Source organism: Tauraco erythrolophus, chromosome 5 (assembly GCF_009769465.1).
Source record: "Tauraco erythrolophus isolate bTauEry1 chromosome 5, bTauEry1.pri, whole genome shotgun sequence".
NCBI lineage: Eukaryota > Metazoa > Chordata > Aves > Musophagiformes > Musophagidae > Tauraco > Tauraco erythrolophus.
Window position 1 is genome coordinate 40,005,227 of NC_141469.1, and position 26,369 is coordinate 40,031,595.

The 26,369-nt window shown below is 37.3% G+C and overlaps 1 protein-coding gene across 1 annotated transcript in view; it reads right to left on the reverse strand.

The window, feature by feature from the left end:
• The window catches only part of KCNIP4 (potassium voltage-gated channel interacting protein 4), a 356,486-nt gene extending 343,158 nt beyond the window's left edge, over nucleotides 1-13,328 (reverse strand). Inside the window, exon 1 of the mRNA XM_086611449.1 lies at nucleotides 13,241-13,328. Coding sequence (XP_086467575.1) covers nucleotides 13,241-13,328 — 88 coding nt within the window. The remainder of the gene's footprint in view (nucleotides 1-13,240) is intronic.
• Between the last annotated feature and the right edge of the window lie 13,041 nt (nucleotides 13,329-26,369).

Below are 26,369 nucleotides of genomic sequence, written 5' to 3' on the forward strand. Positions count from 1 at the left end.
CAAATTAAGAGTTTGGTGTCACATTAATTGTGTCACTCTATTTTGTCAACATCTAAACAAATTCAGATTCACATAAAAACCTGCAAGTAGAATTTAAATTATTTGGGTTAATTTAAAATTGAAACAATACATGTTAAAAATACAGATAGTCTGAACACACCTTAAAGCAAGTGAAGGCCACCATACTGAAGTGTTGTTAGGATGTAGCTCAGTGCCCACATATTTCCAAGGGAACATAATCACTGCCATTTTCCAGATTGTCCATTTACTTATATTCAAACATGGTATTGAATTGACCATCAACCACCTCTAACGTTCTTACAGAATTCAAAAACTAAACTATTAAATAGGGAAAATATTTTTTTGTTAATGCAAGTTCACATTCAAGATAGCCCTTGCAGGCTGCTTTTTAAATCAAAACTAGAATAACCACATGTTCTTAAGAGACTGCCATTCATTAAACTAAAAGTCAAATGACATACTACTACTGCAGTCATCTAAAAGCGTATGCATATATTGCCATATTTGGGTGAATGTGATTGTCAGAGTTTCTCACGTTCATTCCTAGCTTGCATCTTTCACTTAGCAGCCACAAATAAAACTACAAAGCAAATCGAAAAATACAGGCATTTTCATTATATGTCTTAATACCTTCAGTTGAATGATTATCTGTTGACACTGTCACTGATCCAACGAGTCTATCTTCCCTAGTTATCCCTGCTTTAGCTGTTACATAATCATCTTTTCTTTCATCAGAAAGTTTCTAATCTCTTTTCAGGACATTAAAAAGTACAATTGTCTGAGGAGGTAGGAAAGTATTCAGACTTAAAGCCAGTCTTGTGGATTTGCATTAGGCCTTCAAACATAATCATTCATATTCTCATTCATTATCAACACTATGATAACAGATCAAGAGCATTATTTTAACTCTACGGAGGGAAAAAAAAAAATTATGTATATATTTTAGGATCCTAGAACTTTTTCTAAGGCTATTCCAGATGTGAAGCCTAACAAACCTAAGATATTAAAAAAGCACAGGTAATGCTTCTTACAATCAGACTGCAAAACATTGTTTGAAAAAAGTGTTTCAGTTGACTTCATATTTGGTTTGTAACTCTATGCAAACTGCCCATTTTAAACTTCTGGTGATTGGAGGAAGGGATGCAGGAGAGATGACTTAGTCAAGAACACTTTTTAGGAAGACGCAGGGAATTGTAAAAAACAATTTTTACAACTGTTAAATTGTGATACTATCCTTTGAAGCAGTGATATTATCCTAATTGCAGAGAAATTTATTTCAACATAAAAACATAAGAGTGATTGTACTGGTTCAGACTAAGGATCTATCTAGCACAATATCTTGTCTTCAACAGCAGTCATTAGTATATGCCCAGAAAAGAGAAGAACAGGACAAGCATACTGAATATTCGACCCTGACACTTTCCCCACCTACTCAGGGGATTTCTTACATAAACTACCTTTAATCTAATTAGTGACTCCCGACAGATTTGTTTTCCAAGTGCTTGCCCAGCTTGTCTCTCTGAACTCTCATGCAGAACTTTTTGGACTTGCAACACGCTTTAGTAAGGAGGTTCACAGGTTTATCAGCTTCATTCCTGACTGGTAATCATAAGCTTGCCACCTGTCCATTTAGACATAAAGTTCATTTTGCCCAGCATGCACCACTTCACATTAATCTACACTGAATTTTATCTGCCATTTTACTGTCTGAGAATCATTACACAAAACCTGTCTACAATACAAAGTCCCTATAAAACGAACAAAAACTTCACAACCAAAAAACAGTCTGTGTACTCTAAGGTAGAATTTATAACAGTTTACATCTGAATGTCTACTCCAAGTATTGCTTCTATACTCCAAGTTACTCTATATAATAGTTCAAGAAAAAGTACATGCGCAGTTAAGAACTACATTATATCGCATAAAGCTGAGATAGTCTTAAAGCTGCCATTTCCTAACATTTTGTGTGCATAATGTGGTAACTTTCTAAGAGTTCTTTTAAGAGTATTTTTAAACATTACGTCAAGTGCTGTGTCCTACATACAGCTGAAGCTTTAATATTATCTTTACAAATTATGTCAGTAGTTTGGACTCTTGCAAGAATGTTACAGAACATAGGACTTCCAAAGGGACATCATTAAGCATGGCTATGGAATGCTTTTCAACGTGTCATTTGTAAGAGAAGCTGAACTGTATCTTTAGTATAATTACGATTCAGATTTGGAATGAGAGAATAAAACAATCTTTTCAAAAGAAATGGTATACAGCATGGTAACTTTGTCCGTCCTATTCCCATTAACATACCACAAGAAATCTTAAGACTTCAAAGAAGCAGCTTTTGGAAGGATCTGGAAAAAAAAACTTTTTGAAACAGGTTATATGATGAAATTAGTGTGTTAAAAATACAGGACATTTGAGCAAAATATTTAAACATATTCAGGAGAATATGTTTAAAGAATAGGGTATTGCCTTTAGATGCCCTACTTCAAGATATCCCTTTAGTCACACAAATTTTTCACTACGGCTTCAGTCTTCTGTGATGTTCAATCTGCCATATGCAGGATTATAAAATCTGAAGTTGAAATATTTGGCACAACACTTAAGTTTTGCAGATACTGCTTAAAGGAAGAGAGAGGTATGCAAAATGAGAGAAGCAAAGGCAATCTAGACCCTTTTCTGAAGAGGGTAAAACATATAATTTGTGAGTGATTAGCAGTGGTTTATTATCATACATTTTCTAATTAATTACACTACTTAAAATCTGAATGATCTACAAAATCATTGGAAGTTCACAGTAGGTCTGCAGCTGCAGTGTGTGAGAAGTATATAGCTAGGATGGATTTTTTGGGTGAACAAAAGAAATATAACCTGCTTCAGCCTGAAGCAGAATGTAGCATAAGTGCTAAGTTCAATACATCTGGGTCTTTTGTCTCAGAGTACTGTCTACAGTACAGTCTACTTCTAAACAAAAAGCCTGCAGGAGAGGCCCTATTTCTTCAGGATAAGATAAAAAAGGTGTTTTGAAAAGCTAGATACTTGACCATGCAATAAACCAAAAATCCTAGCAACATTGTAAGAGAACTCAGGCAAAATTCAACTAATATATTTGCCAAGAGTACTTGAAAAAAAAAAGCCAAAAACCAAAATCCAACAACAATTAAGTTTGAGTGGCTTTTTTGTTGGTTGATTTTCTAAGGTATTTTTCTCTTAGTGTCTGATATTTTACATTTAGGCATCTCAGTCAACTAGTAGTATGAAATCTACTCAAAATGCAGCAAAACGCGCAAAAGTAATTTCATAGAATGGTTTGGGTTGGAAGGGACCTTCAAGACACCACATTGCTCAAAGCCTCAGCCAACCTGGTCTCAAACACCTCGAGGGACAGGGCAGCCATAACTTCTCTTAGCAACCTGTTCCAGTGTTTCACAACCCCCATTGTAAAAAATTTCTTCCTAATATCTAAATTTACCCTCTCTCCATTTAAAGCCATTGCCCCTTGTCCTATCACTACACACCCTTATAAAAAGTCCCTCTCAATTTCTCTGAGGTAGACAAAAAACAAGACTGCAGCAGCAAAAGTTATCAATGCTAATCAGGAAATTGAGAAAGCATGAAGTACGATGTAGAACTTCAAATAAAGTCTTGATTGGTTTCTTGGAAATTAATTAGGCTTCTTTCCCTAAACAGGGATAAAGATTTCACCCTTTTACATTAGAACTTGTGCAATCATTATATATAGAGAGAACATTGCACCTCTGTACATGAAAAACATCTGAGACTCCATAGGTTCAAACTACCTCACAGGCAACAAAGGTGCAGACCTTCAATCTGCAATTCTTTTCCATTTAAAAAAAAATAAAAATAATGAAAAAACACTAATCAGGTTGATGATCGATACTAATTTGGTATCAGAAGAAGAAATATTTCAGCATCGCAAAACAAAAAGGATAGCATTTGGAAATATATGAAATCTGTGTTTTCCCATGAATGTTGACATTTTAGCTTTCTCACATAATCTTCAAGCTACAACCTCCTTTTCAAATAATTTTATTTTAGATCTTATTTGCATAAAAAGAGGAACATCCTTGTCACCTGTTCTCTGTCTTATGTTTTTTAGGATTATTTTGATATTTTGGATTAGTTTCATTTATTCTACTTCTCATTTTATTGTAGCTGTATTTTCAATAGAAGGTAATAGAACATTATTAACCTGCAGTCAAAAATGGTAATTCATCTTCCCTGGTTGTTAAGGTTCACTATTAACCCCATAATAACAAAGCAGCCTTGAATAAAGCTTTCAAATCTTTGTTCTTCCTCTATTTATAGATTTTTGTCCAACAGTCACCTGTAACTGCTACTTCATCTCTGGCTGGAGACAAGCATCCTTGTTGGATGTTCAATGATGAGCAAAGTCCTTTTATTACAGTTTGCCTCTGTATTTCAGAATTTAATGCCATGAAATCAAAGTAGGGAACTGAAGAAGACGGTAGAAATTCCATAGTTACATTAGAACTGATGAGGAAAATTTTAAAATGCCATCAGGGAGATTGTGCTGCAAACACATTAGAGTAAAGTTTCTTCACTGTGCTTTCTTCATCACACACTGTAGGGTAATTAAGCAGCACAATTTTTTTATGGATTTATGCAGAGTAAACAGTGCTGTAAATTCTCTTCTCTCAAGAGTCTACCCTGTACTATTTCTTAAAAAAAAAAAAATCCTCTCTTTGTGCTATAAGTTTGAGAAATTAAAATTGATTACAGTGGACACACATCAGTGCATCACTATTTGAAAAGTGTTCCATTATGAGATCAGTGAAAAGAAATGCAGAAGCGTTTTCAGAGTTTTCATATAGTAGTCTTGCACGAGAGATATTCCTCTTCATAAACAGGACAAAGCAATAGCTTTTTTTCTCTTTTACTCTGCTCAAAATAGGTTGAAGTGCCACGAAAAAAAAAAAAACCAACACATAAAACCTCCAGTGCTGTCTTTCTGTCCACTGCTGGTTTTTAACAAGAATTTATAGATACATTGAGAGAACAAAGCCATAGTTATTCAGTTAGAAGCATACTCATGAGTGCTAAAGTCATCCTTTACCAAAAGACTTCCGACATGCCACAGTGTGCCCTAAACTCACATCAATGTGTCCCTGCAGGGAACAGCACAATGACTGCTCCATTCCAAGAACACAATTAAAACACCTCCTTGATAGGCCTCATTTTTCCCACCTAATCAAATTCACCCCAGAGCAGAGACAGCTCTGCAGTAGCAGCACTAAAACCACTTCATATAACAAGAACACAGAAGAGATGAGCGTCGCACGTCTCCTGCTTGGGAAGGAACCTGTGAGAGTTCAGCACAGGCCAGTATGGGGAGAAGTTTGGAAAGAGCTGAAAGAACAAGTAGGGAGACCCATGCCCGCAGCTTTTGGTGCTCTGGCAAAAAGCAGGATGCCCCGAGCCAGCACAGTGGTGGGGTCCTCGGTCACTGGGTCTGCATATGCTTTCATTACAAGGTTTGGAAAAGGAAGAGAACCAAGCAGAGGTCCAAGTGTAAAAGCACAATGCGCTGAGGGCATTGCATTACATATTGGTTGGATTACCTTAATTACTTCCTGTGATAAACTGGCATTCTACTGCACACTCCTGACAGTTTAAAAAAAAAAAAAACACAACCAAAAAAAAAAAAATCACAAACCAAATCAAAGCTATTCAAAGATATCTGATGAGCAACTGACCCTTAAACTCATCTAATCGCTGTATTGGACAAGGACAGATGTTAACATCTAATGTTTCAATCTAGTTTCTCAAAGTTTCTTGATTTGCTATCTCCTTTGCTTGGGAGATGCAGATTTAGGAGTCCTGACAGAAGGCTTGATTTTCTTAGCTGACTTCAGGAGTGTCTTTGAGTTGGTGCACAGACATCCATGGAACAGTTCCGGGAAGCATCAAGTTCACTCGCATGGGACTTGGGGGCCATCATCTAACTATGTTTCTGGTGCTTCTGGCTTGTGAGAATCCACTGCTAGTACCTCAGAAGCCAAAGATTTATTAAAAAGGCAGACACTTTATTGAAAAGATAAAAAACTTCCAATTTTTATTACCTAATTGCATTGCCTTGCTGTGAGTTAATAGATCACAGACATCTATCACCATTTGTAGGCCTTGTTTCAATCAAAATACTTCAACACATGCTCCACAGCTTTGTTAAGAGAGATCTAATTGCACAACGTGCTTTAAAGACTATTTCGCTTATGTAAAGGTGATGGCTTATTTCCACTTTACTTTGTATAACTGGATATAGTACAGAAATGTAGTTTTTGCACTTCTGTTTCTTTTGTAAGGGCAGCTGGGAATTATTTATTCCCTTTCATGCTTTCTCATGAATAGTTGCAGTTCTTACATAATTTCCTTTAATCTTCAGAAAATACAAAAATATTTCTGTGACTCAGGGGTGGCCTTAACAAGGGATTGTTGTTTTCATTCATTTACTTCGCCATGTATTAATCTAATAAATCTAGGTGAATGCAAAAATCATCACGAGTCTTTCAGAAGGTTACATCAATACAGTTAAAGATTAAATCAAAACTGAGCCAGAATTTTAAGAACTTGGTTTTATTTGTAATTTTTTTCTTTTTCTGTTATATCTTCATTGTATTACAAAATCCATTAACCAAATGCTTCCAATATTCCCATTTCTTTTTTCCAAGATTGTTTTTTTTTTTTTTTATTATGTTGTCTGTCTTGCACAGTTTACCTGAAGAAGTTTTCAGAGGTTAAAGCCCTGGTGATGAACACCGCTCTCTTGCTAGAAATCCCATCTAAGGGGAAAGATGCAAGCAAGTTTCATTTGATAATTCTTTTCAGTTCATCATATAACTTCCAGTAAAAACTGTCAGGAAGTATAAAAAAAAAAAAGTCTCTTTAGAATCAAAATTCCTGAAGTCTCTAAAGAGAATAGATTTAAGGATAGATGCTAAAGTCTCTAAAGGAACTAGATTTGGGGATAGATGCTAAAGGGCCATGTGAATCTGTTTTCCCATATTATATCACACCCAGCATGTCAGCAAAAACACAGCTCTATTCACTAACGACATGAAGCACCTCTCACTTTCAAGCTCAGAAATTCAAAAGACTGGAACTAGAGAACTGGGGCTTTTAAATTCCTCAGCCCACCTAACTGTCTGACATCGCTGGCCCAAAAGGCGTTTGATCAAGCCATTAGCCAATGTCTGAAGTGCCCAGCCAGCCTTCAGCACTGTGCAGGGAAGCAGTGCCCAGGCAGCAGCCTCATACCCACGCTTGCCTGGCTGCGAGCTGGAGCAGGGCAGCCCTGAGGTCCTCAGCAGCAACTTCTGTCAGAGACAGGGAGACAGATGCCTGGGGACTGTAACTCTCAGATTTTTGTCTTCCACCACTTGTCTGCCAGAATCTTTAAGCTCCTCTGAACTTAATTAAGCAGCATGTATTAGAATTGGCAGCATGTATGGAGACTACCCACTCTGCAGTTTAAAATGCTGTTACACAAATGCTGCCAGCTATCAAAATAAAAAAAGGCACTTTTACAGATTCCTTTTACAAACTCATAAACCCATTCTGTCTTCCACTTAGGGCTCTGGAAGCCAAATGTCTTATGAATATTCATACTAAATAATTGGTTAACAGTAATTTCAGATCTTTGTCTTCAATGAATAGTTCTTGTGAATTCTCACAAACAAAAATTAACCAGCCAAAACTATGCAGACGAAAACACACTACTAGAAAACAGAAGTACTAAAATTAATGTTAGTAATTCAAGAACATTTCATTCATTGTTATTCACCTTCAAGGTCTGAAGACACCATATGAGAGACAGTGACTGTTGTTTCCTACACCTATTTAAACCACCTAGATTTTCAGCATCACTAAAGCTATGCAGGAGAAGTGAATACATAGAGAAAGGTATACTAAATTCATCTCAGGATCAATTTATTAAAGTAGAAAATTTTTCTTTTGCGTTAGAAGTACAACACTGTTTCATCTCTAGTAATTCTTCCTAAGACTCGGAGAATTATTTAATCAATTGTTGAAATAATTTCATTTGTCATTTTTAATTATTGTGCATAGATGAAATATGAAGTGTTTAAGTTTTGTGCTTTAAATTTGAGGTAAAAAAAGAAAAATGCAGTACATCTAAATGTAAGAATTAAGAGCTAATTAGTTTCAGTATTCTCCTTCATATAACCTATTAATTGTAAAGAAAAAAGGTATTCCGTAATATTTACCTACTATCACTAACTAGACTATTACATTCTTGTTAAATATTTGAATTAATCTCTAGGGTTTTAAGTATTCATTTTTTAAACTTTCCACAGCTTAATTGAAAAAGTTGATAACGCGACAACCCTGATATATTGCTGGTAAGGCTGAGAGTTTTTCACTCACAGCGCAAAAGCCAGATCCCATCTTCTGCTAACTTTCTAAAGAAAGCATCAGTCTAAGAGTAAAATATCAGTATATCACCCTGATTTTTAAGAATCAACCCATCGACTCATTCACAACAGACACAACTAAAACTGAAAACTTAAGCTGAAACTTTTCTGGTAACAACTGGAATCCACACCACACGCTCGAATCTAGAATGAAATTTAAAAATTGCCTCGTGAATTTGTTGTTGTAGAATGGGGTAGGAAAGGGAATGAGGCAAGAATTTTGACCAATGGGACATTCACTTTCAGGATTTCCCCCTTCCTAAACCGAGTCATGAAATGGTATGATTCAGTCTATCCATAACAGAGAGTCAGTGCAAAACATCTGGGATCTCTGTGTGGTTGAGACTATTTCTGACATGCTCTCCACTGAAGATGAACATCAGTAAGCGGTGTGATGAAGATGATATCTGTAACTGTCCTAAGAACAAGTATCATCGTCATCACACCGCTTACTGATGTTCATCTTCAGCGGAGAGCATGTCAGGAGAGACTAGACCTGGTATTTAAACTACTCTCCGTGAAATCACTCAGAGATCTGTAACTGTCCTAAGAACAAGTATCTCAGTGATTTCAAGGAGAGTAGTTTAAATACCAGGTCTACTCTCTCCCAGATGAATTCCTTAATCATCAGAAAAGACTTGGCTTCCCTGTTACTTCCTCTTTGTGGTCCTATGATGTTTACATACCTGGTTGTATGATGGATTAAGCAGTGGAGTGAATACTTATCCATACTACCAGATTTTGAAAGTATGAACATTCTCCTTGGACACGGAGGAGATATCCAGTCCTCTTCAGGCTAAGCAGAGTCCACAATACAGATAATTTCCGTTCCTGGCAGACAGCCTAACCAAGAGGTGTTTATTTACTCCGTATTTCCAGAATATTCATGTAATGAATCTATGTGCCAATGAAGTGAGCAGCCTTGGAAAGTGTTCACAATAAACTGCTGTCTAAGACTTGAGCTTTAGGCACTGGTAGGCAGGTGAACTACAACAATCACAGGAGTACTGCTGCCAGCCCCTGGATGCCTCTGTGCTAGTGCCTCCCACACCTTCAGGTCTGTGCTCAGGTGATGTCTTCCTTCTGGCAGTAGGCTAAAAAATACTTCCATGCACAAATAGATAAATTTAAGTCTTAAAACTTAATTACCTTCTGGTAATCTGGTTTCTCTCTGTCATCAAAAACTACATCCCACATTCATAAAACAGATTTATTTCTTTTTTTAACTAAGAAAAATCTCAAGTCTGGGATCAATGTTATTTTACACCAATGGCATTAATCTCTAGATTAAAAAAAATAAAATAAATCAATCCACAGCTTAATCTACATAAGCCTAGAAGAGTGAGATTACTTCAGTTTGTTGGCAAGAAGAGTACAATTCCACAGTCAGAGTTGTTCTCTTCTTCTTTCTTTGTAAACGCATATGCTAACTGGGAATTTGAATGTGTCCTGGAAAACTCAGACTCCTTCCTAACATTTAATACGTCCTATCAGGCGTTTAATAAGAACATGCCTGAAAATGACATACTTATGAAAATTTACCACTGAAGTCAATGTCAGCTTTGTTTCTAACATCTCTTTAATCCCCGTACTTTATCAGTGACAGTTACGAAAAATTTCCTAGCCACTACTCTGAAATTATGTTTTTTTTCCATTTCAAAATAATCAGTGATCTATTTCTTGCAATTCTATCTTGCAATCATTTATCTTGTTATTTATAATACACAAATTCATGTTGCATCCAAAACCTGAAGCATTCTTAACAACACTGTTCTTTACGACAGTGTTTTGGAGACTGAGAACTTCCAACACACCTTAGGAGGCAGTAGGCAATAAAGTAGGAATTGGTATGACACATGAAAAATGCTGTCTTCAAGTATTTGAGGGAGTCTGTTTCAGTGGTGGAAACACATCAATATAAAACATAGCAAAAATTACAGAAAATGAAAAACTTTGTTTAAAAGACTGTTTCTTTTCACTACATTTCACATTTTGCTGTCAATCACAGTAACTTGCTGTAAAAAAATAAAACAACCTGGAAGAGATCTGGATGTATTCAGGCACAGACTGCCATTTAAAACCCATTGTAAAGATTTATGCAGCGTTTACCTTCAAGCAAGGGGGTAGTTCCATTAACATCAGTTACAGCTGAGTTGAATATTAAGCACAAGTCCATGTTTACGTACTATCACAGACAGCTATATGAGGTAACTTTTATTTCAAATATTGAGATTCACCACAGAACAGGTCTGTAGTGCTGTAAATGGTTATGAAACATAAGCAGTAAAACCAGTAATCAAGAGTGACGACTTAGCTGGGCCTATATCCAGCAAACCATGTCTCCTTCCTAGATCACTTTCTCTTGTTTTCTAATCAGTGTAATCACACCAACTGCATCAGAGCTTGTACCAATCTGTATTGATATAGATGAAGTATATATTCAACACGCCTACCCATACAGAAGGGAAGGATGGATGGATTAGATTCGCTGCATGTGCTCTCAACAATGTGTAGTTCCAACTTACTAAGTATAATTCAAACATTAAAAACTTGAAAAAGAAACCAGAGGCCAAATTGTATCAACAAGGAAGTTACATTGTGTTCACCACTGTGCTCCTTAGCGAACATCTACATTTTGAAAATAATTGGTCGCTTGAGTGAGCAGATTCCCTGCTTGTAAAAAAGGTAAATAAGCACACTTTTTTGGTTTTGATAGCTATGCTACATTTTTGAATGTTCAAGATAGAAACAGCAGTGTCTTTAATGTACAAATCAAAGTATAACTTTCTAATCCTTTCAACTAGGCTTCTTCATTCGTCTTCATTAATTATCAGCTAATTATCAACATAATGAATTATGCATTAGATTTTGCAGGGGGAACAGTAACTGGCATTGCAACAGTTGATGTTAATGAGTAGACGGGGCTATGCAAGAACTGAACCTCTCCTAGTTCACTAGGAGCCCTACCTCTCCTAGTGGTTCAATTATTATCACATTATATTGATCTGATTTGCCACATCATTTGAACACGACGAGGTCTATTAACCTAATAACAGTAGCAAGATAACTGTTGCCTGTAGTAAAAATGAACTGAAAATTTCCTAGGAAGTGTCTCAGTTCTTAAGAGTTCTCAAGAGCGGGTTTTTTTTGCTTGCTTGTTTCCTTTAAGGGAACATGTTTCGTACCACTCTACTTGGCTTTCCAGTAATCTAGCATTGAAAATGTGCTTCTTAATTACAAATGAAAGAACTTCTTTTAGTAATAATAAAGTCAGTATCCACAGCAATTCTTGAAAGTGGTTTTGAATTGTGAGCTTATAAAGCTTGCAATACAAACGTCTGTCTGAAAAATAATGTAGCGTGCATCACTTGACAGGAAAGGAAAAGCGTGGATGACCTTGTGGAAAAAAAAAGTATTGGTGTTCATTTCTAACACAGCTTTCTTCTTGTATTATATATTACTTAATTTCCATAGCAACTCACAGGACCAAAAGGCCAGCATTTCAGAGAAATGTGAATTGATACAATTCACAAAAAAAAAAAGAAACCATGATAGACTAGGAATAAGTAAAGAAAATAAAGTCATGGAAATTTTATGTTATCAGACACTTAAGTTACTAAAAAGCTGGATTAGATTTCCACAAGTTAGAAGCATCATATAAAAAGCACTGGTTGCCGATGTTTATGCCATGACCTTTATTGCATTATAACCCCAAATCTGATAAACTGCATGCATCAATAGTTTAAATTATTATGGAAGAGTCGGTTTGCTTTCAAGTCTTTCCATCAGTGCCCGAATTAGAAAAACAAACAAAAAAAAACCCAAACAAAATACCAAAACAAACAACCATCTGCAGAAACTTTCAAAATACTTGTAGTAAAATGCATGGTTTTCAATTCTCAGTAATCATGTTAGTATAATTGGTTATTATCTGCTAATGCTGGATTTACACCTCTGCTTGACAATTTTTCCAAGGAAAACAAAATATTTCAAGTCTAGAAAGAAGGACAATTGTATTTTATCAATACAATATGACATCATGTAAGCTACTGTGTTTTCCAGCTGTTTGGAACAGCCATAGAAAATGCTGAATTGTGAGAAAAGCATATTTTTCCAAAGTGCCAAGAAGAAAACTACACTGTTTGTTCAGTCTAGCTTAGAAACCTTATCTGGTACTGTACAATTTGTCCAAGGTTACAGAAAAAAAATTACCTAAGTTGACAGGCATTTATGTCTCAAACTCTTTAAAGGGCAAAAAGCACAAGTGTTATTTAAAGTTTGCAGCAAAATACTATATCATCATATTGACAGTTTGCAGTTGATTTACGTCTTAAGATCAGCAAAGATAAGCCTCTGAGAAAAGGAATGTAGTCTGCTTGTCAAAGTAAATGAGGAACAAGAAACAGTGAAAATAAAAAGCATGAGATTTATCCTTTATGACCGCGGCGTGATTACTCTGCATTACCTTTGCCGTACGCAGGTGGACAGGTGAAAGCACGCACCCTCGCATTCCGACTTGGATTCAGGTGTGTATAAAGGCTTAAAGGAACGCTGCATTGCCTAAACGCCGTAACGTAACACTATATATTCCAGTTTTATTACGTTCAGCCAGCACAGCTCACAGATTTCTCTTTTAATCATTATTTACAAGACGAAAGGAATTATAAGGCAACGCCACCACCGCATTAACCTCAGGCAATTCTCTTGCTACCACGCTGCGCGGCTCGACTAGAAAGAAAAGCGGCCGTTACCTGCGTGAAGAGAGCCTGTGATCAGCCTGAGAAGGTACTGGGCGAATTTCAATATTTCCCGCTTGCACCGCTTCCGACAGCCGCTCATCTTAGGGCGGTGCGGCAATTCGTCCGGGAAGAGCCAGCACGCGTTGCCAAGCCGGAGCACAGTCTCTGCCAGCAAACTTCTGGGGCAGTTCGCCGCCGCCGCCTCCTCCTCCTCACAGCCGCCCCGACCTCCCGGGCGCAGCCCCCGCGGCGGCCGGCCCCGCCGGCAGGCGCTGCCCGCGCGCGGCTCCGCCGGCGGCTCCCGCGGGCGCCGCAGCCCGGCGGGGCGCGGCGGGGAGGGGCCGCCGTCCCGCCCCCCGCAGGCACACACCGACGTGCAGCACTCGCGGGGGGCTCCGGCTCCGTCCTCCTCCGCGAATCAGCACGGGGGCGGGGGGGAGCCAGCCAAGGCACCGCGCTCCTCGGCTTCCGTTTTGCTGCGGGGAGGGAAAAAGCCCATCCGACAGCAAGACCCCGGCTGGTCAGAAAGCATCCCGCTGCCGGGTATCGCACCCCGCTGCTCAAGGTCAGAGCAGGGAATGCCGGAATGCTGTAGCCTGTAGCTGAAGGTCGGGGAAACCCCAGGGCACTGCACAACTGTGCAGAAGGAATAAAGCAACAGGACCCCAAGAGGTACCACTGCGCAGAGAGCTCCTCCTGCGCTCCGGCTCACGGGCCTGGCGCAGGTGGGAAGCTGGCTCTAGCACACTTGACAATTTGTGCTTAGGATCTCTCCAAGAAAGTCTCTTTAGGAAGCTGCATGCATTTTTTGCTATTCCCTTAAAAATTCACTATTCTCCATCTTGCGTGAGAAGTGTTTCCTGTTAATAAAAATGATGTGCTGAAGTCTTTATCCGTGACCAAAGAACGCAAAGAAGATGTTTTCATTTCCCTTGGACTACCTCCCTCTACTACAGTAACGCAGAGAACAACTCTATTGCATTAGACGGTGATGCAATACGTAATGCCTAATACAGTTAAAAGAAGACAAAGAACCCATTAAGGAAAAGCTTAACAGAAGAAAATCACTGTCTGATTTAATTTTAATGACAGCATTGACCATAAAGCGTTTTGGTGAATGCCTTTAAAAAATTACAATAAACACAAATGCACATCTTCAAGCTGTCTTTATATTACGCACTGAGCAGAAATAAATACATTATAGACACAAAACATCAAAGCACTACCAAAGTTGCAGTTAGATGACATACTTTCTGTGTTTGCTGTCTAAAACATAAGCATGCTGCCGCATGCTTCCAATGAGGCTACACATTTAACGGAAAGAACCAAAATGAAACAGCTCCCCAGAAGTCCCCGGTTTAGCCTGAAAAGGAACTAGGCAAATTTCAGTATTTCATGTTTACACCACATCCTACAGCCATTCATCTTAAGCAGTAACTATTTTTTCTGAAAAGAGACAGAAAACTTTGCCAAGAAAAGTCTGAACACACAAAAAAAAAACAAACCCCAAAACCCCCAACAAAATAGGAGGCATTAGAGATCGCAATCGGCCTTACAAGTTTCTAAACACCTTTGGCCTCTGAAAAAGAAATTCGTTAAAGAGCTGGTAGAGGTAAAGAGATACTGAAAACTGAAGTGTGTATCCCTTCTTTAGAAGAGGACAGAAGAGGCCCATGCAAATGCCTCTCAGCTAGAGTCCTTGACCACCTTAATCCTTTGACATTTTTCAGTTGCTTTATATAAATTTCTCTAGCATGTTACTTGAAAATGACGAACTGAAATATTGTTTTTCTACAGACTCATGTAAGCATGCATCACCATGTTCTGTTGTTGGTTTTTCACCCTCTTAAAACAAAGCAGCACCAGTTCTGACACTTTTTCCTAAACTTTTTATGTTTCAACACAGCAATAACAGTAATTGCTACTTAAGGGTTTTGTTGACAAATATACTATAGTGAAACAATATGAAAGACAGGTGGAGAATATAGACTTCTGTATATTGTTAATACACTTTTTTTTGTGTGGTTTTTTTTTTTTAATTGATGGGACACACTCGAGTGCTCAGTCAGAAATAGTCTCTTCACTGAAGTGTATAAATAGTTTTTATATCTATAAGCTATGTCCACCCCAATAATTCATAATTTATATACCTGAACTAAAACTGGTAAAAAAAAAAAAAAAAAAGAGAAAGAAAACTCCTGTTAACATCAGAGGGATCTGAATCAATTCCTGTAAGTTCCAACTTTGGAATCAGGTATTAGAAATCAGTGTTTAAAAGCCACTATTTAAGTACAATGGAGAACGAATAAAACACGTGCACAAAACACAAGGGTTTTTCAGACATTAGGAAAAGTAGATGGAAGGAAAAAGTAAACATTGTTTGTAAACTCCCGGATTTTCGATTGTTTTACCCAGTCCAGCTGACAGGCTCCTAGAACAATACAAAACACAAATTATTGTGTTTTGAAGTACTTGGAAGGGATGAAACAACTGGGGAGGAAACGTACACAATTTTTTTAAAAGACTGTCCGCAACAGCAGTCCAGTTTAAATGCAAAATAAAAAACTTTCCCTGAATATACACAGTTTACTATGGAGCTGTTAAGACAAATCAATTTAAAATAATCAAATATTTTCTTCCTTCGAGGACTTCTAAGCAAAGCTAAAAAAAAAAATATCTTCAAAATCTTTATCCTCACACCAACAAAAAAAAAGCTGAAAACCGTAAGTTTATGAAATTCAATTCCATTCAATCCACAGATGCAATTCCACATGCATTTTTAGAACTTAAATTAGAGTCTCGGCATCACTGGTTTATGCCCCAGGCACACGTGTTGCCAATTGAAGTGCACCCTAACCGTACTCAGAGGAGGATATACACTGATGTAGCTTTAGTCTTACACTACAAAAGACAAAACTACGCAAATCTTGTCGTTAAGAGCTGGTCAGTATTAGCGCGTATGTGGTCAGTATTTATTTTCTTGTTCCTGTGAAGAATAGTATTTCACTATAAGACAAAACTATCAAAACACCAAAGCAGAATCAATGAACATCATTATGAAAGCATATTTTAAAATACGGAAAAAAACTGAATTTTAGATTGCATAGGTTGCTGGGACAACCTAGTCTAATCTTCCTTCAAAAAAAAATCTTAACCCCAAAGCACTGCCTGTCTCAGAACAGAACATTGTGATGGCCTGGTGTAAAATGAAAGATAAAGCTGAATTGGCTAAAATTATAGTTTCTTTCTGAGAGAGAAAGAGTTACTAAATACAGATTATATTTAGTAAAAAAAAAAAATAAAGCAAAAGCACATCTTAAAATACTCAAGAAAAAAATAAATTTCACTATCATCATATTAAGTAACAATGGCAAAGACTCAACTTGCAAAAAAAAAAAAATCACAGTATTATGGTTTAAGGAGGAAAAAAGCCATGACAAGTATTTGATGAGAAGAAGCCCTGCAATAAGGATAGCATTGCACACCAGATATAATTTTGCCAGCCTGGTAACAAAAAAGCAACAGCACAAGTTGAAGTGACATATACACACAGAACAAGTTGATTGACTCATTGGAGATGATTTGCCTTGTATACCTCTTTCATTTGCACACGTTATTTAAACATTCTTCCAGTTTCAAAGAGCAAAATCTCCTGAACTAGCCTGTACTATTGACTAAGAGCAAATTAGAATCTTATAACAGTAACAATAACAAATACATACAAAACATGTAACAGTATATAATAGCAATATCAACTTAGATGCTTCAACCTCATCAGCAAGGGTGACTGCAGGAAGTCAACTAGGAGCACCAAAAACCTGTGTTAAGAATTTCCTCACTGTTGACTCCAGAGGCTTGCAAGGGCTTTTGTTCTTAATGCAAACGCCGAATTGCACAACGGAACATTTTTATCAAAAGACGTCTTACCTCCTTATTTCAAAGAACAGAGATCATATTTACAACCTAAGCGCATGGCAAGAAATAACAGATGGGTAGAAACAAACAGATGGGTGAACACAAGGTAACAGCAAGATGTTTACGATCCGCATAATAAACAGCTGCCACAAGTAGATGACCATCATCAGATCTCCTTTCAGTTGCTCCTTATCTGCCATAAAAGTAAGACTCCTTCTAAATCACGGTCCCTAATGTATTTATTTTTAATAGCTCTTCTCTAGACCTTTACTTCTCAACTCTACAGCACTGCGTACCAGGATGTCCAAAGTTGGCCACTATTCTAAAGTGGATGCAGCAGGATTAGAGTCCTTCATCACTGAAGTCACTGGATACCGCAGAACTAATTGCAAATTATTCACCGTGTCTATGAAAATATCAGCCATTATTTCTAGCCACAGTCAGTGAATAGCAACAAAAATTCTCCTGCACTTCATTTGCCCAAATTTAGTCTTGGATATTAACATAAACCAGAGATGGTTATATGCTAGAAGGTGAGCTGGGGAAGCAGAGATGCAGATGTGTGTTCCCTTTCTAACTGATCAGTAGTAACATGCTAGCTAAATTTACTTCATTTAAAATGGTCATTACTCATTGCTGTCTGTCCTGAACGTTACAGAGTCAAGAAGAAACACAAAACTCTTTCTGCTTCATCCACTCCATATTAAAATGAATGTCCACATGGGACATGGACATCATCTTTTTCTGTCTTGTGTGAGAATACTAACTTCCACAGAGCCCAGGGCACATAATGGGGGGATTGCCAAGGTCCCTGGTTATGAACACAGACAGACTTATTTTTTTAAAGACTCTTTTTTATATATACAAAAAAAAACTTCATAGCACAATTAAAAACTTTCTAGTAGTCCAGTCATTACTTATCCAAACTGCATGCAACGTTTCTTAAGGTGGAACACAAAATAAGAAATCTTTATCCTAGTCTATGCCACTGAAAATAAATAATAGTCTTCCTGCTTTTGTCTATAGTTTTTAACTTCTCCTGAAAGCTTGCTAAGTATAGTGTCCTCAAAATCAAACAGTTCTGTTGCTGAGCTTAAAATAGGACTACAGAGAAATGACTGCTACCTCATGCTGTTTGCATAATATCAACAAATTATACATGTGCTCCATTCTAGTAGCTAATACCTGCATAAAATTAATTACTTTCATCACTGTTATAGTTTCAGACTCTATGGGTTCAAGCTTAATTTTCTATTGCATTTATAGAGCTTAATAAAACACGGTGGCTTAGCCCAGCAGAGCATAAAACGTTTGACCAGTGTAACAAAAACACTTAAAACATTGTCTCTATTTTTTCTACCTTCCCTGTAACTAGCTGCTCTGTCAGAGTGAGTGCCTTTTTTACCTACTCAAATGTCCTTGAAGCTTACCCTAAGGATTCATTTTCACACAACGCTCTAAGGTGATACTGCAGACAGTCAACTAGGAGCTACGGCTGCCTCAACCTCCCACACGGCCCTCACTTGCTTAATTAAATATTCATCACTTCAGAACGTTGCAGTGTCAAATGAGAGCAACTTCCCAGCCTGACCTTCCGCAGCCAGCCTGCGGTTCGTGCTGGAGAATAAACAAGACGGGGACTTACCTGCTGAAACATAAAATGGCATAACGCAGTTTTTATGCCGTACATTAAGTTCTGTGCATAGACTGTAAAATTCTCACTGCAGAAGCTAGAGTACTATCTTTTAAGGTTCAATACAAATTGAATGTGTGTATGCAAACCTAACTATAAAACCTACATGGGCAGTGTTATCAATAATCTCTCTACGGAACACGAAAATCTTTTCTACCTCATTATACAGATCCTGTTTTGTATGTACGGTTATATCTTCCAACTTAAATCAAGACTGCGTATTCTCAGATAAATCAAAGGCAGATTGAGGCGTACTACTATCAACAAGTACATGAGATTTGTTGGGGGTTTTTTGGTGCCTTTGGACTCTTATCTTAGTTTTGCATACTCTATTTATAAGAAATTTACATTTTGCCTCCAAGACAAAAGAATTTATGAATTTTAAATCTTTCTCCTCTGTGTAAAGAATATCTGGAGCTATTATAACTCGTTTTAGTTGTACAGAAATCATTGCCTTAATAGTTCATAGGTTCCACAGATCTTTTGATATTTGACACAACTAAAGCATATTTGTATCATAGCAGGGCCTGCAGGTATCAAGAAGAAAAGACATTCTGTCAGCATTCTGAGCGAATCCTGTCAGAGATCCTTCAGTAAAGCTCTACTCCAGATTTTCCAGAACTATTGTGATTGTAATACTGATCCATAGATCTTCCTCCCACATTATACAGGTGATTAGCTCTCCCAAAGTATGCAAAATATAACTCTGACAAATAGGAAAATAATTTTACATAGATTTAGAATTGATCTGATCATGTGTTGCCTGATAAACCTAAGCAGAACCTAGCTCACAGGTAATAAGAAGGGTTTATAAAGGCTCAAAACTCTACCACTCTGAACTAAACTACAGTTTTTCTACTCTGCATACTTATTTTCATTACAGGCAAATTAAAAACACATTTCAAAAATTATTTTGTGATCCTCTCCAGTCAATTGGGAATTCATCCGGGTTTCATGTTACAAATAAAGCCTGAAGAAACTACCCACTGTGCACTTCAGATAGGAAGCAGTGATGAAGGATACAAATCAGAGTAGCATAACCATTTAGCATTGCTGGCCCTGTAAAGGAGACATCTGAGTCTGCATTATAGTCTTGAAGTCGCATAGTACATACAGTTGGTAGATTTTCATGGCCTTACTTAATATCTGTGCAGTATCATTTTTTGTCTTCCTACCTCCTACCACACATTCTTTTGCGATCATATATACCACCACTTCTTCAAGAAGTATGGCCAAAATTACTTGCGGCTTCAGGCAAGCCTCCCTCATCTGACCTTCTGATACTACTTTAAAACCAGTCCCCAAGGATCAGAGATGGAAGGAGGAACAATCAAAGCAAGTCTGGGAGATTAGAAGCAGGGGAATGGAGCAAACAGGGAATTCAATCTCACATATGACCCATGGGCATTAGTGAAAGACAGAATTTTTGGTTCACAGCTGGGAATACTCTATGGCAGGGAAAGTACTTGGAACAATGTGATTGAGATCTCAGGAAACTGTAGAAGTATGAAATCACTGCAGTCTCTTAGTGACAACACAGTCTAAAGGATCTGATCAAATAAAGGCCTTAAGCATAAATCCAAATTATTTTCCAACTCTATAGCCTCAGGAAGTGAAGTAGGTTTTATTATGAACTCTGCTATTACAAAGTCAGTGATAATGATAATAACTTGTATATGGTCTAGGCAAGCAAAGGAAAATTTCATTAGCTGACTGTAAACAAATTTCCAACTCTGAAGTCTTGAACAGGAAGTTAACTGCAAGGCTGGTAATGAGCTTTTCTCCCAACTCTATAGATCAGTAAAAAAGAACAGTATTTTTTTGTATAATATACACACACATATGTATTATATAATCAGCATTGATGCTGAGGAACACAAAGATACAGGGGAATACCACTACTTGTATCTCTAATTGTGAGAAGAAATAATACCAGAAGAAAACAACTCCTAAATACTAGAAGAATGATGGTAAAACTTTCAATGCCTTATACAGTATGGGGTGAATATGAATATTACTTCTATTTAAGCCTTGCAGAAATTTCTTAGTTCATACCAGCTGCTCTGCGTGCCTGGATATAGAACTTCAGTCACCAAGTAGAAATCATGTTTTATATTACATAAATTATGATTTCAAACTTTTCCCCATCAGAATAGAGCAGCTACCCCTACTTCAGAAATTGTATTAAAAATGGAAGAGATAAGCTCTTCAGTCAAAAAAAATTCTATTAGAGTTATCTCATGTCCAAGGAACTAGATTGGGGAAAAAAAAAAAAAAAAGCCACTCACCTCTACAATTTTCAATATACAGGTAACTTGTCAGGTATAAGCATCTTAATTGCAAAGATGCCCTTACTAGTTTCGGTCAATACAGAATTTATGGCATGTTGTACAGTTTTCATTCTTGTCTCTTGATTAAACTAGGTAATTCCACTCTCCTTAGCTTCAAGTTGCTTTTTATTCATTAATCACATTTCATCCTACACTATTTTATATTATCATTAGCCAGGCTCCCTCATATGAGGTCTTCATAGATAATTCAGGCTGGTCACATTTTAATAGCTTACCTCTTTTGATTTTCATCTAATGAAAGATAAAAAAAACAGTAGAGAAATGAGTAATAGATGTTTTAACCAGTTGATTTTTTCTGAAAGTAAAACATTTACCTGAAAACACCCATAGGATTTCTTCATCTTTTTAATATTAATGTTTCTAAATAACACATTGCTTCCCCAGGAACATTCCATTTTTCAAGATACAAACCAAGGCGGGGGGAAACCACCAATACAAGAGTGGTTAGTGTGGCACTCTGCCTTGAAAACGATTTATAAAAGTAGAATAGTAGCACTAGGAGGACGCACGATTTCAAGACATCCTACAGTCTCAGGGAAGATTACAATACTATCTAGGGAAGGATGATACCTAAGCAAAATTACTCCTGAAGGTCTCTAGTCATGAGTCTGTTGCACTGAGATCTCATATTAGCATGAACTGTTAATATTATTGCAATTGGAACAACAACATTTTTGTATTGCACACTATGAATACTTTAAATAAGCTAAAAATAAACGCTTGGCTCCGTAAACATATAGATCAAGTATAGATACATGAACTTGCGGTTCACACTGGTCACCAGAGCGCACATACTTGTCCACAGACAACAAAGACTGCAAGAAGTAAACCAATTTTTACTTTAAATCATGCAAGACATTCCCTATGTCTGAATTAGTTAAGGTATCTGAATGAGGGAAACACACAGTTTCTACATCACTCCTTAGCTCTTCCAGGGTAAATTATTAGGCTGGGCCCTTCCTTTGCCTCATCCTGAACCTGCTGTCCTCTTTCTCTTCCAGAACATGGACTTTCAGAACCTCTCCCACTCCTTGCAACATAGAGCTAGTTTACTTCTGTTGGCATGTCCAGGCTTCATTTACTTCTCCAAAGAGCAGTTAAACAAGAAAGCATCTTTATCTGGTCCTTTACTAGACAAATCTATTGCTTAGTTATTACCATCTGATATTTAAACTAAAAAAATCTGGTTTTCCAAGAGCAATTGCTATTCTTTTTCCAGAAGTGCGTTATTTAAAAATAATGTGATAAAATTTTAATGATTCTCTTTTCTTGGCTTAAATCAAGTACAAAAAAATCCTCCCATCACTTCCCTTGGGTTTGAACAGTATCAGCAATGTTATCCATTTTAAATGGCACAAACCTTTTGGTGGTGAAAATTCAGATCTTTTACTTTTAAAAGAGATGATAGAAATTGTAACAAAAATGCTCCAGAAAACAAGAGTATAAACAATTAAATAACTAAAGCCAAGACATTTATCCAACAAAAAAGTTAAGGACCCTTTTGAAAGCAACACTGAACCCTCAGTGTTTTCCTAGAGATTTTATTATTAATGCTGAGGAGGAAGGTCAAAGCCTAGCCACGCTTATTAGTTCTTGTAAAGATGTGCAGAATCTGGAAGCTCTAAATCTAACAACAAACACTTCTGTGAACCTCAGGATTGCAGGAATAACCCGCATTGCATAAAATGTGATTTTTAAAATGCCTGGGACTTTATGTCCGAGGTTGATAAAACACACACACCTTGAAATAATTTGCCTAGAAAAATACGTACGCTGCCTCGGCTATCAGAAATTGCACGAGGACAACACTTTAAAAATTCGATAAAACTACTACTGGTGTCCTTCACCTAAAAAAGACAACTTTTTGCTCAATCTGAGACAAAACAAAAGTTGCCCTATAAAATTTTTGCTTTCTGAAAATTCCTTGGCTCAGACTCCTTCATAAGTTTTTATTGTCACTCTTGCAATTTGAAAGGCCCATCAAGTTTGTAAAACCCAAATGCATAATTCTTTCCTTTATGCACGGAATAGCTGGAGTTTCAAACAGCTCATCTTTTAAAAATGTAATAACGCTAAAAAAATGCAGTATGAGTACTGCTGTTACTGGTTCTTTGAGAATTGACTTCCCCTATCACTTTGAGGAAGAGACCATAAATTACCTCCTGCCTTTTTTTTTTTTTGATAACTCAGTGGACAAGTTCAATGGTAGAATGATATGCAAAAGGTAATCATTACAAAAAAAGTTAATTTCATAGTTTGACTCTGTCTGTAGAGCTGCATAAAAAATGAATTATAGATTAAAAAAACACTTGACTTTAGGGGGATTTTGTGATTTGAGGGTTTTTCTGGGTTCCCCCACCACCACCTTTGCCCATAAGAGTACATGCAATAATATAAGACTGGAAGTGACATCCTACTAACCAGGGAACAAGACACATTTCTAAATTTGAAGGCGAAGTGGCAGAGCTTCAGGATTACTCTGAGAACAGAAGTGCCAACCAGAAAAGCATGACTGGAACAAGCTGAAACAGAGCTTCAGAAACGTCCGTTTTCTCCGGTAAAACGTCACTGTCATCACAACTCAATTCCACTACTAATTTCAAATTATTAGTCTTTATTATGTTATTTGCCGTTAAAAACAGCATCAGCTCAACTTGAGCTTCTGGAGGCGTGAAGCGCTTTTTGTTTGCTGTTGATCTTGACTTACAACCACAAATCACTGCTTGCACGGCCACTGGCTCCAAAGCACAGAACTGAAATGCTTGTCAAGGTCTCATGCAGAAGCTTGTGGGGAGGAAAAAAAACCCCAAACCAAACCAAAAAGTTGCCTGCTCCTCATAGTGTAACTAGAGAGAAGAGCTCAATCTTTAAGCATATTACATCAAGAGCATAGTTGTTATTGAGATTTTCTCCTTCAAAATCCCAACAATTAGACCATCAGCCCCATAACAATTTGTAAATACAATACCGAAGCATGGAGTTGCGGAGATAGAAATCCTGGCATTCAAGTCCAGAAAAGTTAAATTAGGACTGGAAAGGACCTTCTGGGATATCCACTCTTGACTGGGCTGAAGATTACTTGGATCTCTTCAGCCAAGCCATTTGATACTACTTGCTCCAGACCAGTTTGCTATTACTGCTGTACAGTTGAGTTTCGCTCCCTGCTGCTGAATTTAGGTGGAACACTCCCTACCCCTCTCCCAACTCTTCTCATCACTGCCTCTGAGTTCAGTCCCGGACCTGTGGGGAAAGGGAAGCAGGAGGAGACCATTCTCTTCTGCACTTCTCCTCTCCATTCAGGTTTTGACTGAAAGCCTGCAGCCAGAAGTGAAAGCACTTAGGTCTGAAGCAAACAAGAAGAGTGCTTTATCCATGATACACATCTGTATTTTCCTATATGAGACAATCACATCAGCTTTTCTCCCTCCTCCTACCCTTTTCCTTTTAAGAGGATTTCTATGAAGAGAAATTGCACATTAAGAGCATGGAGGGCTCTGTAGCGTTTCCCCTTATGTGACAGTATGGTCTCAAGCTACTGGAGCAGGGTATCATGAGTGACAATGTATCATGAGTGACCCCAGAATTACTTCTCAAGTGTGTTATGCAAGAGATTATGCCAGCTTCAAAACAACAGAACTGAAGTTCAGGGCAAGCATCGCTTATTGAATGGCAGAAAATAGATATGTAAAAATTACTGTGACTTTTTATTTTTACCTTTACAGACACCAAAGAAGGGCAGGGGAAAAAAAAAAAAACCAGTCAACGAACAACTCAGTGATGATTGCAAGATTGTGACCAATACAGAAATGAAATTCTAAGTCTTGGGAGACAGTCATGGAGATATAGAAGTGCTCACTTGACCTACATTAGTTGTAGCATTTAAAAACTGGGTGCAAAGGAGAGTAAGAAGTCCATCAAACAAGAGATGACAGAGAGGATTGCTTTGAAAGGAACAGCTTCATCTTATATCTTATTGTGCTTTATCTTATTCAATCTAGTTTGTGGAGAAGGAAAGGCACTTATGCTGTTCAAAGCATTCCTACTACAGTTACATTTTTCTAAACTGCAATAAATACAATTTTATTTAAGCATGCAGTAGTCTAGGAAATCTTATGTGTATTTCCAAAATGGAGGAGAACCTGAAAACTAAGCAAGAATGTTGATGTGTAAACTTTGGGAAATTACATTTCCAGCCTGTGATAAACATAAGGGAGGAAATCAAGGAATAACCAGAAGATGACAAGTGCAAGAGATATTGGACATAGACTCCTAAGCCAAGTCTCTGAACACAATGTTACAAGAAACAGATGATATAAAGAGAAGACAAGAGTTAAATATTCATGCAATAATCAGTTTAACATTGCAGGTCCAAGACTTTTTTTCCTGAGCATTTGAAGTTAGAATCCCCTTTCAGATTTCTTTTAAATGAATCTGTCATAGTTCACAATTTATATTAGCTCAATTAGACCATCCTATTCCCTCGGGATCCTATTCCTACTGAGAACAACAGATGCCTTCAATATTCAGCCTTGTTTTTCTTTGTTTGTGTCTCCCTCAGTGCAAATATTCCCATATTTTAGGGGAAGCATATAAAGCCAGAAAATGAAGTTATGTCTCAACAGACATTCTGAGTATTAAACTATGCAGCTAATTCCAAATTAAAGTGAAACATTTAACAGCTGAAGAGAAAAAAAAAAAATCCCATCTGGTAAAGCCTCAGGGACTTGCTACTTGTCCTTGAGTTTACTGTTCCCCAGAGCTGCTATGGGATGTGAAAAACCTTTATACCAACCACCTTTTTTTTTAGTCACCGTAAGTTTAAAAAAAAAAAACCAAACCAACCCACAAAAAAGCCCCAAAAACCCACACAGTATCAACAGGTTCTTGAGAAACATTTGATGGAGTACTACATTCTGATATAAAAATCCCCTCTACAATTTCCATACGTTCTTAACTACACATTGAATTGTTACTTATCATTCCATCTAAGTTTTATAATCCTTTCTATCTCTGTAATACAACACAAAAGCAACTTACAGTAAGAGATATCTGGAAATCTGATTCATCCTGTCTACTCATCCAGATTTCTGCTTATCACCAATTTTATCCAGTACGCCAGCCTTTCTTCAGCGTTGCAGACTTTCCTCAGCTTCTCTGACCTCTTTCCAGCATATTGAACCTC